Below are 12,694 nucleotides of genomic sequence, written 5' to 3'. Positions count from 1 at the left end.
AAGCAAGTATGCAATTTGAAGAGTGGGGAAAGTATGATCACAAATATTGAATTGTTTGTATTAATCAACTGAAGTTTATTTCTATTCATTTCATGTGACTTTTTTGTTTACTAGACCGAAGAGTTTAAGATTTGTTATTAAAAAAGGTCTTTCCTTTTTTAGGCTTTTAACTTTTATTTTTGAGAAGTAAAGGCTGTAGAATTGACAAATTTGAATAACCCTAAAACTGCATGAAGAAGAGATGTTCTTAAAACCACACGGCATGACTCTGTAGGCAATGTTAGAGGATTTTGGCATTCATTGTTGAATTTCGTGCACACGTTTTATTTTATTTTATTTTTAATTTGCATGTCAAAAAAGTGGTTCCCTTTTCTTTTCCTCGTTATTTCATTTTATTCTCTGTGAAGACACTGTAAATTTATTTTGATCTCATTTTCTTTTCGTTAGATTTATTTTCTTCTGTAGTGACATTTAGAAAGGTATTTTTGGTATCCTTCTTTGAATACTTCAGGGGTTACAGCTAACTGGTGACAGAAAAAAATATCTTGTTCACATTTGTCGCTCAATTATTGCACATCTCAGTACTCTTATAATTTCTCTAATTTGCATGTTACAGAACTGAAGCCAGGACAAGACATAGAAATTAAAGCGAGAGAACGTTACCAAGTGGTCGTTGACGGAAATAATAATCTGCATGTTGTTTTCCCTTCTCCCTCCTGCATGCAGGGATTTGGTTTCGTAACTTTCGAAAATAGTGCCGATGCGGACAGGGCGAGGGAGAAATTACACGGCACCGTGGTAGAGGGCCGTAAAATCGAGGTGCATGTTCAAAATATTTTCCTTTTCATCTTTTTATAAATGTCTGCTTCACGCTCATTCGTTGTTCCAGATGCATCATTGGCGTCTTGTATGTGACCCCATTCCCCCTCATTGTTTATATATATATATATATATATTTTTATATATAAAAAGGAAAACTGGCCTTACTTTTTTTTTTAAATTTTACTTTATTATGTTACTCTTATTACCACTGAAAGGTGGATGGCAAACGTGAGACAAAAGAAAGGTTAATCGGAAAAGGGTTTTTTGTTGTTGTTGTTGTTATTTTCTATGTTTTATAATTAATGGGTGCAGTAGGTTCCAAAGAATACACAGTGTTGCAAACCAAATAAAATACAGAACAGTTTATTTTTCTTTTTCTTTCCACTTCAGGGTTGAAGAGGGATCCACAGTGGTTTGCAAATTAAACCCAATTGGGAAAGCAAAAAAGATTGTATTTTTTGTTTTGTTTTGTTTTGTTTTTTGGAAAAAAAAAATCAGAGGTTTTTACTAAACCTCTGATTTTTTTTTTTTTTTTAAGAAGCCAGTTTGAATTTCTGTATTCTTTTGGTAACAAAGTGAATAACCAAACAGGATTTCCTGTTCAATATCTGGCCCCTGTTCACTGAAAGCATAAATACCAAAATACTGACACTCAGAGTCTGCTATTTGTGCCACTGGGATCTCCCGCAACATAGCCACAGGGTCATATTTGTTAAAATTTTTTTTTTAATACCAGTTACAAATGCTTTAGTCTTTGGAGTAAGATGTTGCATATTTTGCCTTTCATTTTCCCCTTCGACGATAACGCTTAGGCCCCTCACCAAACTCTCAGTAACCATGGTAACTGTATACAAACCCATGCTGGCGATGGTGGTGAATGGTAAGTGGTGAAGTCCATCTGCCGTTTCACGTATTTAGTGCTGATATATCTATATACATATATATACCACGTGAATTTTTTTGACTTGTCGTATTAAGTTTTCTTGATGCTCTATTTTTTTGGATATTGGTACGCCTGTAATTGAGTGTACGTTCTAAGCTAGCCTGGGAGGCACTGACTGGATTGAGTTATGACCGGTGCACATCTTACTCAGATTGTTAACTCCATATTGTGTTAAACAATGCACCCTGTCTTTTATCCTTTTGTTAGCTGTGACTTTAAAGCTTGAATGATTTTGTTAATTCTTGCGATGTAAAAGGCTCTTGTTCCAAGTGTTGAATGCTAGATGTTGCTTTCCTGATGGTTCTTTCCTCTTAAAGTGTTGCACACGGCTAAGACTTGTTTGTCCCTTTTTTTGACATTTATGTTCCCTTGTACCTTGTCTATTCTCTCTTCTCCACTGCATGCTCCTTCATATAAATTTTATTTTATGTTAAAAAAATATTGTTTCTGTGTTACCATGGAGTACACGCATGCTTTTAAATCTTCAATTATGCAGTATCTTTTAATTTGCTTTTACTGTCTCTTTATTAAACTCTTAATGATATGACATTGCTTTATTGAAATGATTTGTAAGTTAAATGGTTATGAAGTACATGTAATTTTTAAAATGTATGATTTTGTTATGCACCTACTGCCTTTTATAAATTAAAATGCATTTTAGTTTTCAGTTTTCTTTTTTTAATAAGTAATCACGGTCATAATGCATGCAACTAATTGAATTGGGAGCTGGCCCTAGAATATGTGCTTATTTGAGTTTTCTATGTACATAGGTAAATAATGCCACAGCACGTGTAATGACAAATAAAAAGACCGTCAACCCTTATACAAATGGTAAGTAGAGATTGGCCTTTTACAAGAAATTCTCTCTACCTCTAACTCTTCAAGTAATTTAACCAGAGATTCTATTACAACAAGCTGTGTTTGCTGGGCATTGACACTGTTTCTACTACTGACCTGCTGGTACAGTGAACCACCTACATCAGTAAGATTATTTTCACAACAAAGGCAAATGGAGTGTTCAGGTTAAGTGTGTATGCCCTTTTTCCCTTCTTTCTAGAATAACTCTTGTTTGGGATTGAGATACAGCAATTATTTGGAAATTAGTTTGATAATTTAATTGGTTATTACAGTAAGTTGAGGGGAGAATTGGAGGTTTAGTTTGTTTGCTTTTCAACACCATCTCCTCGTTGATTACTAATCATTCCTGGAGGTGCAATCACATAATTTATTCTGTCTTTGAGTCTTCTCCAGAAAGATTAGGCATTTGAAGTGGTTTGGAGGATACCTCATGTCTGAATTCCACAGGGTTATCAGAACCTGTGAGTGAGTTATTTGTTCCTCTCTGGGCTGCTCAGTGTTATTTTGGGCTAGTTGAGAATGTTGCTGTGTATTGCAGACCCCATCAGGATAATGCAATTTCTGTTTTTATCAATAAAACTTCTGAAAACTCCTAAAAAGCATTCACATATGAGTCATTAAAAAATGTTCAAACATTTTGATTCTTTAATTCTTCTCAAAATAAGTATCTCTTAAGATATATAGGGAAGAAACCTGCCACTATGTTAATCACATACTTAATTGTACCAAAAACTAAAGCAATGAAGTTGAAGTATAGACACAGGGTAGAATATTATGCCCATTAAAATGAGCAGGATAGAGACCATAAAGGGTCTCATAATTAAAAAATTGAAATAAATGTTTATAGCATAACTTTAGATAAATGATAACATGCCAAAATGCTAATTGTTGTGTTAAATTGTGAGACTGACATTTTTTCTTTAATTCAGGTTTATGAAAATAATATAACTTTATTACATCAAAAGGAGATATATGGAATTTTATACTTCTAAAGTTTTAATTGCACAAGGAGATACTTTTTTAAAGCAACATTAAAAACAAGTCTAAAATATATTTTAAATAACTCCATTGCCACCCTGGTTTCCTACCTCCCCATCACAGGAAGCCACAATTACAGATTGCTGTACTAGTTTTATTTTGCGTATTCATGCCTATGCACGTAATAGGTGTTCATTTGTAGTATTCACAGTATTGTATATTTTTATGTGACTAATATGATACACCTGATAATTGGGTTTTTATAAATCTATATAAGAGTTCTTTCAATATATAAAGATTAGACTAATTCATTTCAGTGGTTACGTAATATTACACAAAACAGATAAATGGGTTCAATCAGAACTAAATACTGATTGTTAGATCATTTTGTTTTATTGTGATTAGCAATGTATTGTCACTTGGTAGTTTTGTTTTTCCTATTTCTTTGCCAGTGACTACCAATTTGACAGTCAGTTTGCTCTTAATTTTAAAAGGGGCATCATTAAACAGGGATATACCATCTATGTAATAGGGCTCTAAGTTGAAAGACCAGAAGAATTGCTTATTCTGCTGACCATTTTTCTCAGCTTTAGCAACCAAGACATGCCCTTAAATGGTAAAGACTATCTTCACACCAGACTTTTAATGGCCAGTGCGGAACTGAAGCAAACCTGATTTATGTGTCATACAGCCCTTTCTACTTGGGTAAAAGCAGTGACTCTGAAACTTGCTAGATTTAAAACATGGTAACATCAACCTGACGGTTGGGCAGTCTTTAATTACAAAGTTGCACAGTTGCCCAGGCACATGCGAGCCTGTTTATGACTAGCTGCTCATGTGTGCCGAGTGAGAAACTAGAGCAAGAAAAGCCAAATAGTATTCCATAAGCCATGTGCATGTATATTTATTTTAAAAGAGTTATTGATCAATTTTATCCCGAGGGACTGAAAACTAGTCCTGTAGGATTTTTTAAACACAATTCAAAGCCCGTTTATAAATAACTAGGCTTTCTGGAATATGAGGTATGCATTATATGAGGCATTTTAAGTGCACTAGACACACACGAAGTCCTGTAAAGAGGACATGATTATCCCTACTTTAGAGATGCAACGTTGAGGCTAGAGAAGATGAAGTAATGAAAGCAATTTTTTTTTTCTTTTTTGAGACAGGGTCTCACTTTTTCACCCAGGCTGGAGGGCAGTGGCACAATCTTGGCTCACTGCAACCTCGCCTCCCAGGCTCAAGCAATCCTCCCTGGTAGCTGGGATTACAGCCACATGCCACAATGCCCAGCTAGTTTTTTACTTTTTGTAGAGATGAAGTTTCACCATGTTGCCCAGGCTAGTCTCGAACTCCTGAGCTCAAGCAATCTGCCTGTCTCGGCCTCCAAAAATGCTAGGATTATAGGCATGAGCCACCACTTCTGGCCTAGCATTTTCTTTTTATTATGAAGTAACAGAATCTTGTGACCCTGCCTGCGTGTGTGTATCAGGCATCACTTTCCCTTTGTCTTCTTGTAGAAATGCACTCAAGTGGCAATCAACTACAATAGTAAAAAAATTGCTAAATGTGCAACCTCGTGTTCCTGCCCGATGTTGCCTTGCACATCCCATGTCCCATTCCAGGTAGCCATGCACTCAGTTTCCAGGATTAAGTCAGTCATACAGGTCTCTCATCCATGTACCTGCAAAAGGGAACTCAGAATTGTTCGTGTCACACATACTGAGTATGGCACCTAAGGAGTTGATGGATAGACACAGTAGAATTTATTTAAAACAAATGTCAATTCTAATTATATAAAGACTGTGGCTTCTGTAGTGGAGATTATGGAGAACTTTGGTATTCAAAGAAAAGTAGTCCCAAGTTTCAACTCATGAGTATCGCCACTACAAATAAATTCCCTTAAGTGGCAATACAATATTACTGATAAAATATAGGGCCCTCTCAAATCCTTAATAGGCAGGAGGATAGAGTTATGGCAAAAGAGGGTAAGTCAGGACCAATAAAGTCCCATTGAAATGAGAAAATTAAGCCATCGGTGAGGTTCACTCATTAGCTTCATATTTCATTCTCGCAAAGCATAGAAATTGTACTTCAGCAAAATTATAAATTACTAGAGCTATCAAAGTTTCAGGTCATCTCCAGGTGATGAAATATAGTTATCAATGCCAGCATCACATTCATACATTACCTCAATCACATATCCAGAAAAAGTTTTAGCAGCTGCAAAGTTTCCAGTGATAAAAAAGACTGAATTCTAAATGTGATGGGATACCTGTCTGTTAGAGAGGTGTATGGTTCGTAACATAGAGGGTGTGGATGCTATTCTCAGGATATTTAAACGATGACATAAGGAAAAACTGTAGAATGAGCTGTAGGCTTCTGGATGTTCTATTGAAAGGTTTCCCAAAGAGGGAATTGGACTATTTCTCTATTGCTATTTCTCCTAAGGACACCTACCCACGCGGAGGAGTTGGGGTTTGCTGTATTCTTTGGGGGATCAGATGTTGGATCTGCATTACAAGATCGAGAGCTGAATTCACAAGGATTTCCTGGATACTGGGGAAGCATGGGTGCTAGATATGGCTTTTTCATTTTCTTAGAGATGTTAGGAAGGATGAAAATGGGGCAAACAAATCCAAGACCCTGGAGAGAGGTAGACTTCGTTGCCAGTATTAGTTCTGCCATTCACTGGCTGTTGAATCGTAGGCAAGTTGTTTAAACTCTCCATGTGCCAGCTCTCTAGTGGGAACCAAACAAATGATGGGAACTACATCATAGTTCTTTGTGATAATTATGAGAGATCAAGTACTCAACACAATGCTAAGCATGCAAAGCTCCCTAAAAGATTTTTTTTACTACTATTTATAGCCCAGTAGTATTTGATTACACAGTCTCAATATTAAATCATATTATTCCTTTATTGTCATGGATAGTTGAATTCCCTGATAGATACTAGTTTAAGGATCAATTCTTCAGATGCTAAAAGGGGCTGAACAGGTAAAAGAGAGAGTCTTTGAAAAACTCAGTCTTTTGGGACTGGCTATTGTTTCCTTACTGAAGTAAAGCAAAATATTTATCTACAAGGAAAAATCAACAGCAGTACCACCACAAAGTAACAATAAAAGATCTCAAACATTTGATCTCCACATCAGGCTCACGATGGGGAGCAGTGGCACATGTGACTAAGTGGGAAGTTAAATGCACTAGCCCCTGGCCACCTCTAATAACTCTGTCTATGAGGGATTCTCAGCTTAAAGTTACCATTTGTAGCAATGTTTCAAGAGAAATAGAAATCCCGTATTTTAGACGGAATTTAAATGTTGGCAATAAATACACGCCATTAAAGAATACTGAGTGAACCCAAACAAAACACCTTTGTACCCAACGCACACCTCACTTCTTTTTGTTTGGTATTTGAGAGTTGCCTCCTGTACCGTGTCAGCTGCCAGGTCTCTGGCATCCTTAGTATATGTCTTTAGAAAGCATCGACAGGCAGTTTTTGTAACTCCTGTAGTGTACATAAGGATGCTCTCTGGAATGCGTTCCCTTGATATGTAACCCAGCAAAGCCTTAGAGAAAGCCTGTGCTGATGTTTTTTGTGTGCACATTCAGACTTGGTCTTTTAACACCCAATGCAGTCATAGGTAACATAGTTAACATAGGTCGTAGCCAGCATCTTTTAGAAATGCTGACACTTGACCTGTGACAAGCTAAATTTGGGGAGGGGAGTGCCAATTCGGATATAGCCCCTTGATTCCCGGCCACAGAGGGGTCTAAACTGCTTGTGTGTCTGATAGAGCCAGACCCCAAGACATCTGGTCTCTGCTCCATTGCCTTGTTGCAAGGCTGGAGGGGCCCTGGGAGGCTGGGACCAGTGGGCCTTGTCTGCTGTTCTCCTTTTGTTGTAAGCCTCATTGTTCAGTTTAATGTCCTTGATCAAAATCTCTGAATTTGCAAGGCCTGGGGACATACACAAACTGCCTAAGAAATTAAAAATGGGATCATTTTGTTCATCTTCCTGACAGTGCAGACTCTTATCTCCAGCAGGGTTATCCCAAGGGTCTCTTTCAGGTACGAGAAGGAGTCACAGGGAATGTGGGTCCATTTGCATGTGATTTGCATGCATTTACATAAGCCCACATGAGCTCTGTAAGTCTGAGTGGAGGTGATTTTCAAGGGCTGGATTCTAGACCAAATGGACATAACCGGCATTTACAGAATACCTTATCCAGCAGCTGCAGAGTACATCTTCTCATCAACACATGGAACATTCTCCAGGGTAAGCCACGTGTCAGGCCACCAAACAAGCCTCAATACATTAAAAAAAATTTTAAACTATATCAAGTATTTTCTTAGACCATAATAGAATAAAACTAGAAATCAATAGCAAGAGGAACTTTGGAACCTGTACAAATACTTGGAAATTCAACAGTGTGCTCCTGAATGTCCACTGGGTCAGTGAAGGAATTTTAAAATTTTCTGATATAAATTAAAATGGAGACATGACATGCCAAAGTCTATGGGATACAGCAAAAGCAGTGCTAATCAAAAAGTGTATAGCAATAAATGCCTACATCAAAAAAGTAATTCAACTAAGCAACCGGGACAACAGTCATCCCTAACAGGATTCTTTATTTAATATATAGCCCTATGTGAAGCAGGTCCTTGAAGATTGGAAGGAGACATAATCAGAGCCAAAAAAAAAAAAAAAATTAGTCTCTTAGGAAAAAACTCTATATTCCTTTATTTACAGAAAAACCAAGTAAATACTTATGGAATGCTTACTTTGCCAAACAATGTTTTAGGTGCTGGAGATTCATGTTGGACAGCAGTCTTGCCTGCTTGGCTGTTAATTTTGATGAGGGAGAATGGTTATAAAAGACAATTAAGAGCAAGCAAAGAAAGAAATTAAATCCAGATAGTATTAACGGCAATGCAGAAAATAAAACTGGGAATGGAATCATGGAATCTAAGAGTAACTCTAAGAGGAGGTGGGAAAGTGACATTAACTGGCATGTTCTGAGAAGACTCCAGAGCCCTAAATAACATCAAGTCGACTTTGTGAAGAACTGGAGAGTTCTCCAAGGATAAGGAGAAGTGGATACAAAGAGACTTTGATATACGGTGATCTTCGGGGGTTTTATAAAGATGAAAATGGCCAGTATCACTGTAGCTGGGAGAGAAGGGGACAGGGAAACAAAGGGAAATGGTACCAAAGTGGTACCAAATAGTTTGGTTAATAGTCAGTGTGTGCTTTTTCACTAAGGTAAGACATGTGTGCTGATCTTAAGTTGGGAAGGAGCTATTGAATTCTGAGTAGCAGGATGACAAAGCTGATGTTCTTTTTAAAAATTGCTTTGGTCGCTATGACCAGAATGGACATGGGGGAAGGAGGAGGAAGAGGAGATGGTGAGAATTGGGGCATTTCTGCTGTTGGACCTGTCCAAGTAGAGATGGGAATGCCTTGCTCTGTAGTGGTGGCAATGGAGAAGGAGGGAAGAAATTTTCAAGTTTTAACCAACAGAATTTTCTAATGGATTGCACATGGGGTATGAGGGTAAGAGAGGAATCAAGGAAGTATTGATGAATTTTATTTTGAGCAACCAAGTAGATGGAGATGCCATTTGCTGAAGGGAGAAAGACTTGCTGAGTAACCGGTTTCATGAGTAGAGGGAGAAGAGGGAGACTAGAAGTTGGGTTTTCACGTGCATTGTCGAGTTCAGAAAGGACTTTGGTTTCCTACAGTGGGAGTGGGGTAGCCTTGTTTAGAAGGGATCAAGGATGGGAAGAAGGTTGACATCTGCAGTCATGTTCCCATAATGACCGGAGCATTTCATTTTGTGGCACACAGATTCCCAGTTGTTTTCTTGTAGAGGAGACTTTATCAATTACATTTCTCACAATTGATAGTTGCAAACATGAGATAGCACAGATCTCCTGATGAGGGAGAATATGAGAATATCATTTATTTTCTTTTTTTTTTATGAAGAGATTGCCATGGGTAGACTTCGCAAACTCATAACTTGCAGGAAGACAGGGAAACAAACAGTAGATTATAGGTGGATAGATAGAAAGGTCAGTAGATAGATGGATACGTAGGTAGGCAGATGAGATAAACATTATTTCTAGGCAGCCTCAAATGCCTCAGAGATCTGTAATTTTTTTGTTTTATTTTTAGAAAAATGAGGCCACTGGCAAATTTACAATCTTTAAGAGCTACACCAAAATGCATTGATAAGTATACCTTCAATGAAAAGGAAAAGCAAGTCTTATATGCAGAAGAAAGTATTTAAGGTAGTAAGGATAAGTAAGGATATTCAAAAAACAAAACCTGAGATGAACAGTATGGAAAAGACACCATCTCCACTACCAATAAGAGGGAGGAGCATCAGTAGGGTATGAGATGGAGAACAGTAGAAAGATGAAGAGTGAGCACTTAATTATTCGTGACCCCATATAGATTGAGTTCACAAATTCTAGGTTTCTGTGAATGTCTGCAGCTTTATTTTCTACTAGTTTTTTGTACTTTTTTTTTTTAAGACTCCAAGTTGAAATGTAGACATTAATTTCCACATCCTCAGGAATTGGACTTTTTTTAAGAAAAAAGGAAGCAGTGGAATTTCAGTTGGTCAAATTGAAGTCATTTCCATGCTCATAAAACACATTCTGAAATGTCTGAACTAATATTTATTTTTCCATCACTATAGAAATTCTTATAAGGCAAGATGTGATTAATACAAGAGAGGAGGGTGTCAGTATGGAATTTCAGAAACCGGTAGGGCAATAGGTCTTAGAATTTCATGTTTCTTTCTGTCGCTCTAAAAATGGGGCCTAGGAATTAAATATGCCTCCCAGGTAATTGAAGTGTTAACACTTTGAGAAACTATTCTAAGATCAACTCAGGGGCTGTAAACCACCTAGCTTCTTCAAGTTGGAATTGAAAGTTCTTAGAAAACATTCTTATCAAGTTTTAGAAAGTTCTGGATTTCAACAGACATACTGGCCTGTTGAGTTAGTGAGCCTCCGTTTTCCTTAGTGGATATTAGGAACACCTCTGGTCTATTCTTAGGTGGGGCAGAAAATCACACCTCTCTCTTCTCTGCAGACCACAGGGAGTTCTTACTGTCAAAAATACCTTCCTTCACTTTCAAACTTTTATCATTGCCTTTTCTCAGAAACATTTATTAAAGGATCTTTGGTATTTGAGCCTCTGCTTAAGGACTCAGAGCAAAAGTAGTACACACCTTACCCTCCTCTGTCTTTCAAGGGTTTTTTTTTTTTTTTCTTTTTGAGACAGAGTCTCGCCCTGTCACCTAGGCTAGAGTGCAGTGGCACCATCTCAGCTCACTGCAACCTCTGACTCCTGGGTTCAAGCGATTCTCGTGCCTCAGCCTGATTAGTTGGTACTACTTTGTATTTTTAGTAGAGTCAAGGTTTCGCCATGTTGGCCAGGCTGGTCTCTGGAAACTCCTAGCCTCAAGTGATCTGCTTGCCTTGGCTTCTCAAAGTGGCAGGATTACAGGCATGAGCCACCGTGTCTGGCCTGCATGGAGTTTTTTTCTTTCTTTTGAGACGGAGTCTTGCACTGTCACCTGGGCTGAGTGCAATGGCGTGATCTCAGCTTACTGCAACCTCTGCCTCCCAGGTTCAAGCGATTCTCCTGCCTCAGCCTCCCAAGTAGCTGGGATTACAGGTGCCCACCACCACGCCTGGCTAATTTTTTGTATTTTTAGTAGAGATGGGGTTTCACTATGTTGGCCAGGCTGGTCTCAAACTCCTGACCTCGTGATCTGCCTGTTTCAGTCTCCCAAAGTGCTGGGATTACAGGCGTGAGCCACCGCATCCGGCTCCCACATGGATGCTTTTATAAAGGCTTAACCAGTAGGAGCAGGAAACAATCATAAAACCCTAAAATGTTATCATTCTGTGGAAATTGTTCCCTAAATAATGCCCAGCATATATGTAATGTGCTTTCCAATTTGTAAAAATTCTTGTTATGCTCTTTTTTGTGAGTAAAGATTTCTAAAGGGCCAGGATTCATTTTACAAAAACCTCTCCATCCAGAACATTTGGAAAATTACAGGATTCCATTCATCATATATACAGGTTATCTGAAAGTTACCTTAGATGTCATGCATTGATTAAAAATTTTTTACGGCTCCTGAATGCATTAAAATGTATTCCACAGTAAATCTCTAGGGGATAAAATATCATTTTCTTTGGTCTTCACGAAGCACTTTGGAATTCTCTAGTATCTTGAGGTTATAATTAGGAATGACAATTGTTAGAATATATTGCTGCCAAGAATTTTGTTTATGCAAGCTTTCTAATTTCTGTGAACTTAATGCAGAGGGGTGTGATGGATTATCTAGCAGTGATATATGAAGACAAAAAATTGAAATTATTATAGTAGTTCTAAAAAATATTGATAGAGTAGAAAATTAATTACCACGTCATTTTCAAAGGATTCACTTGTGGCTGGTCAGTAGTTTCCATTCCATTAACTTGCACTGGCAGAAAATCAAAAGGAGGGCATGAATCTATTTTCTTATGTATGATTTTTACATATTTTTATGCTTGCCCAAACAACACCTCCTGTACATTTTAAAATACAAAATAATTTAACCCATTTGATTTGTGATTCATTTGCAATTATATAAGATGTTGAATCAAATGTGATAATAATGTTTTTGTGTATTTATTTTAAGGCTGGAAATTGAATCCAGTTGTGGGTGCGGTCTACAGTCCTGAATTCTATGCAGGTAAAGAGTTTCTCTTTGCACGAAGTCTTCTCGGTCTTTTCTAAATGTGCTTTGCCTGCCAAGAATGAATGGGTTTTGTAAAATAACCTGAAGCAAGTGAATTCCTATCCTAACAAGTTCTGAATGATTTCTTTGGGCAAAATCAACAGTGCTTTAAACAGTTTAAAAATTACAAGGGAATCATGTAAGTTTCGTGGTTGGGGGGGGTCAGCATGGAGCCACTGTTCCTTAGGACAATTCACATTGATTTTGCCCTAAAAAAGCATTGTGACTTTGTTCAATAGTGTATTGAACAAATGGAGAGCTGCTCGCGCCCACTGTATTTCAA

The 12,694-nt window shown here is 37.6% G+C and overlaps 1 protein-coding gene across 1 annotated transcript in view; it reads left to right on the top strand.

Moving 5' to 3' along the window:
• Positions 1-12,694, top strand: part of RBFOX1 (RNA binding fox-1 homolog 1) — a 2,483,424-nt gene that overhangs the window by 2,365,856 nt on the left and 104,874 nt on the right. Inside the window, 3 exon segments of the mRNA XM_031657938.1 lie at positions 727-819; positions 2,536-2,596; positions 12,313-12,366. Of these exon segments, the coding sequence (XP_031513798.1) occupies positions 727-819; positions 2,536-2,596; positions 12,313-12,366 (208 nt within the window).

This window comes from Papio anubis, chromosome 18 (genome assembly GCF_008728515.1).
Source record: "Papio anubis isolate 15944 chromosome 18, Panubis1.0, whole genome shotgun sequence".
Taxonomy (NCBI): domain Eukaryota; kingdom Metazoa; phylum Chordata; class Mammalia; order Primates; family Cercopithecidae; genus Papio; species Papio anubis.
The sequence above is the reverse complement of the archived record's forward strand: the minus strand, read 5'-3'. Positions and strand labels throughout refer to the sequence as shown.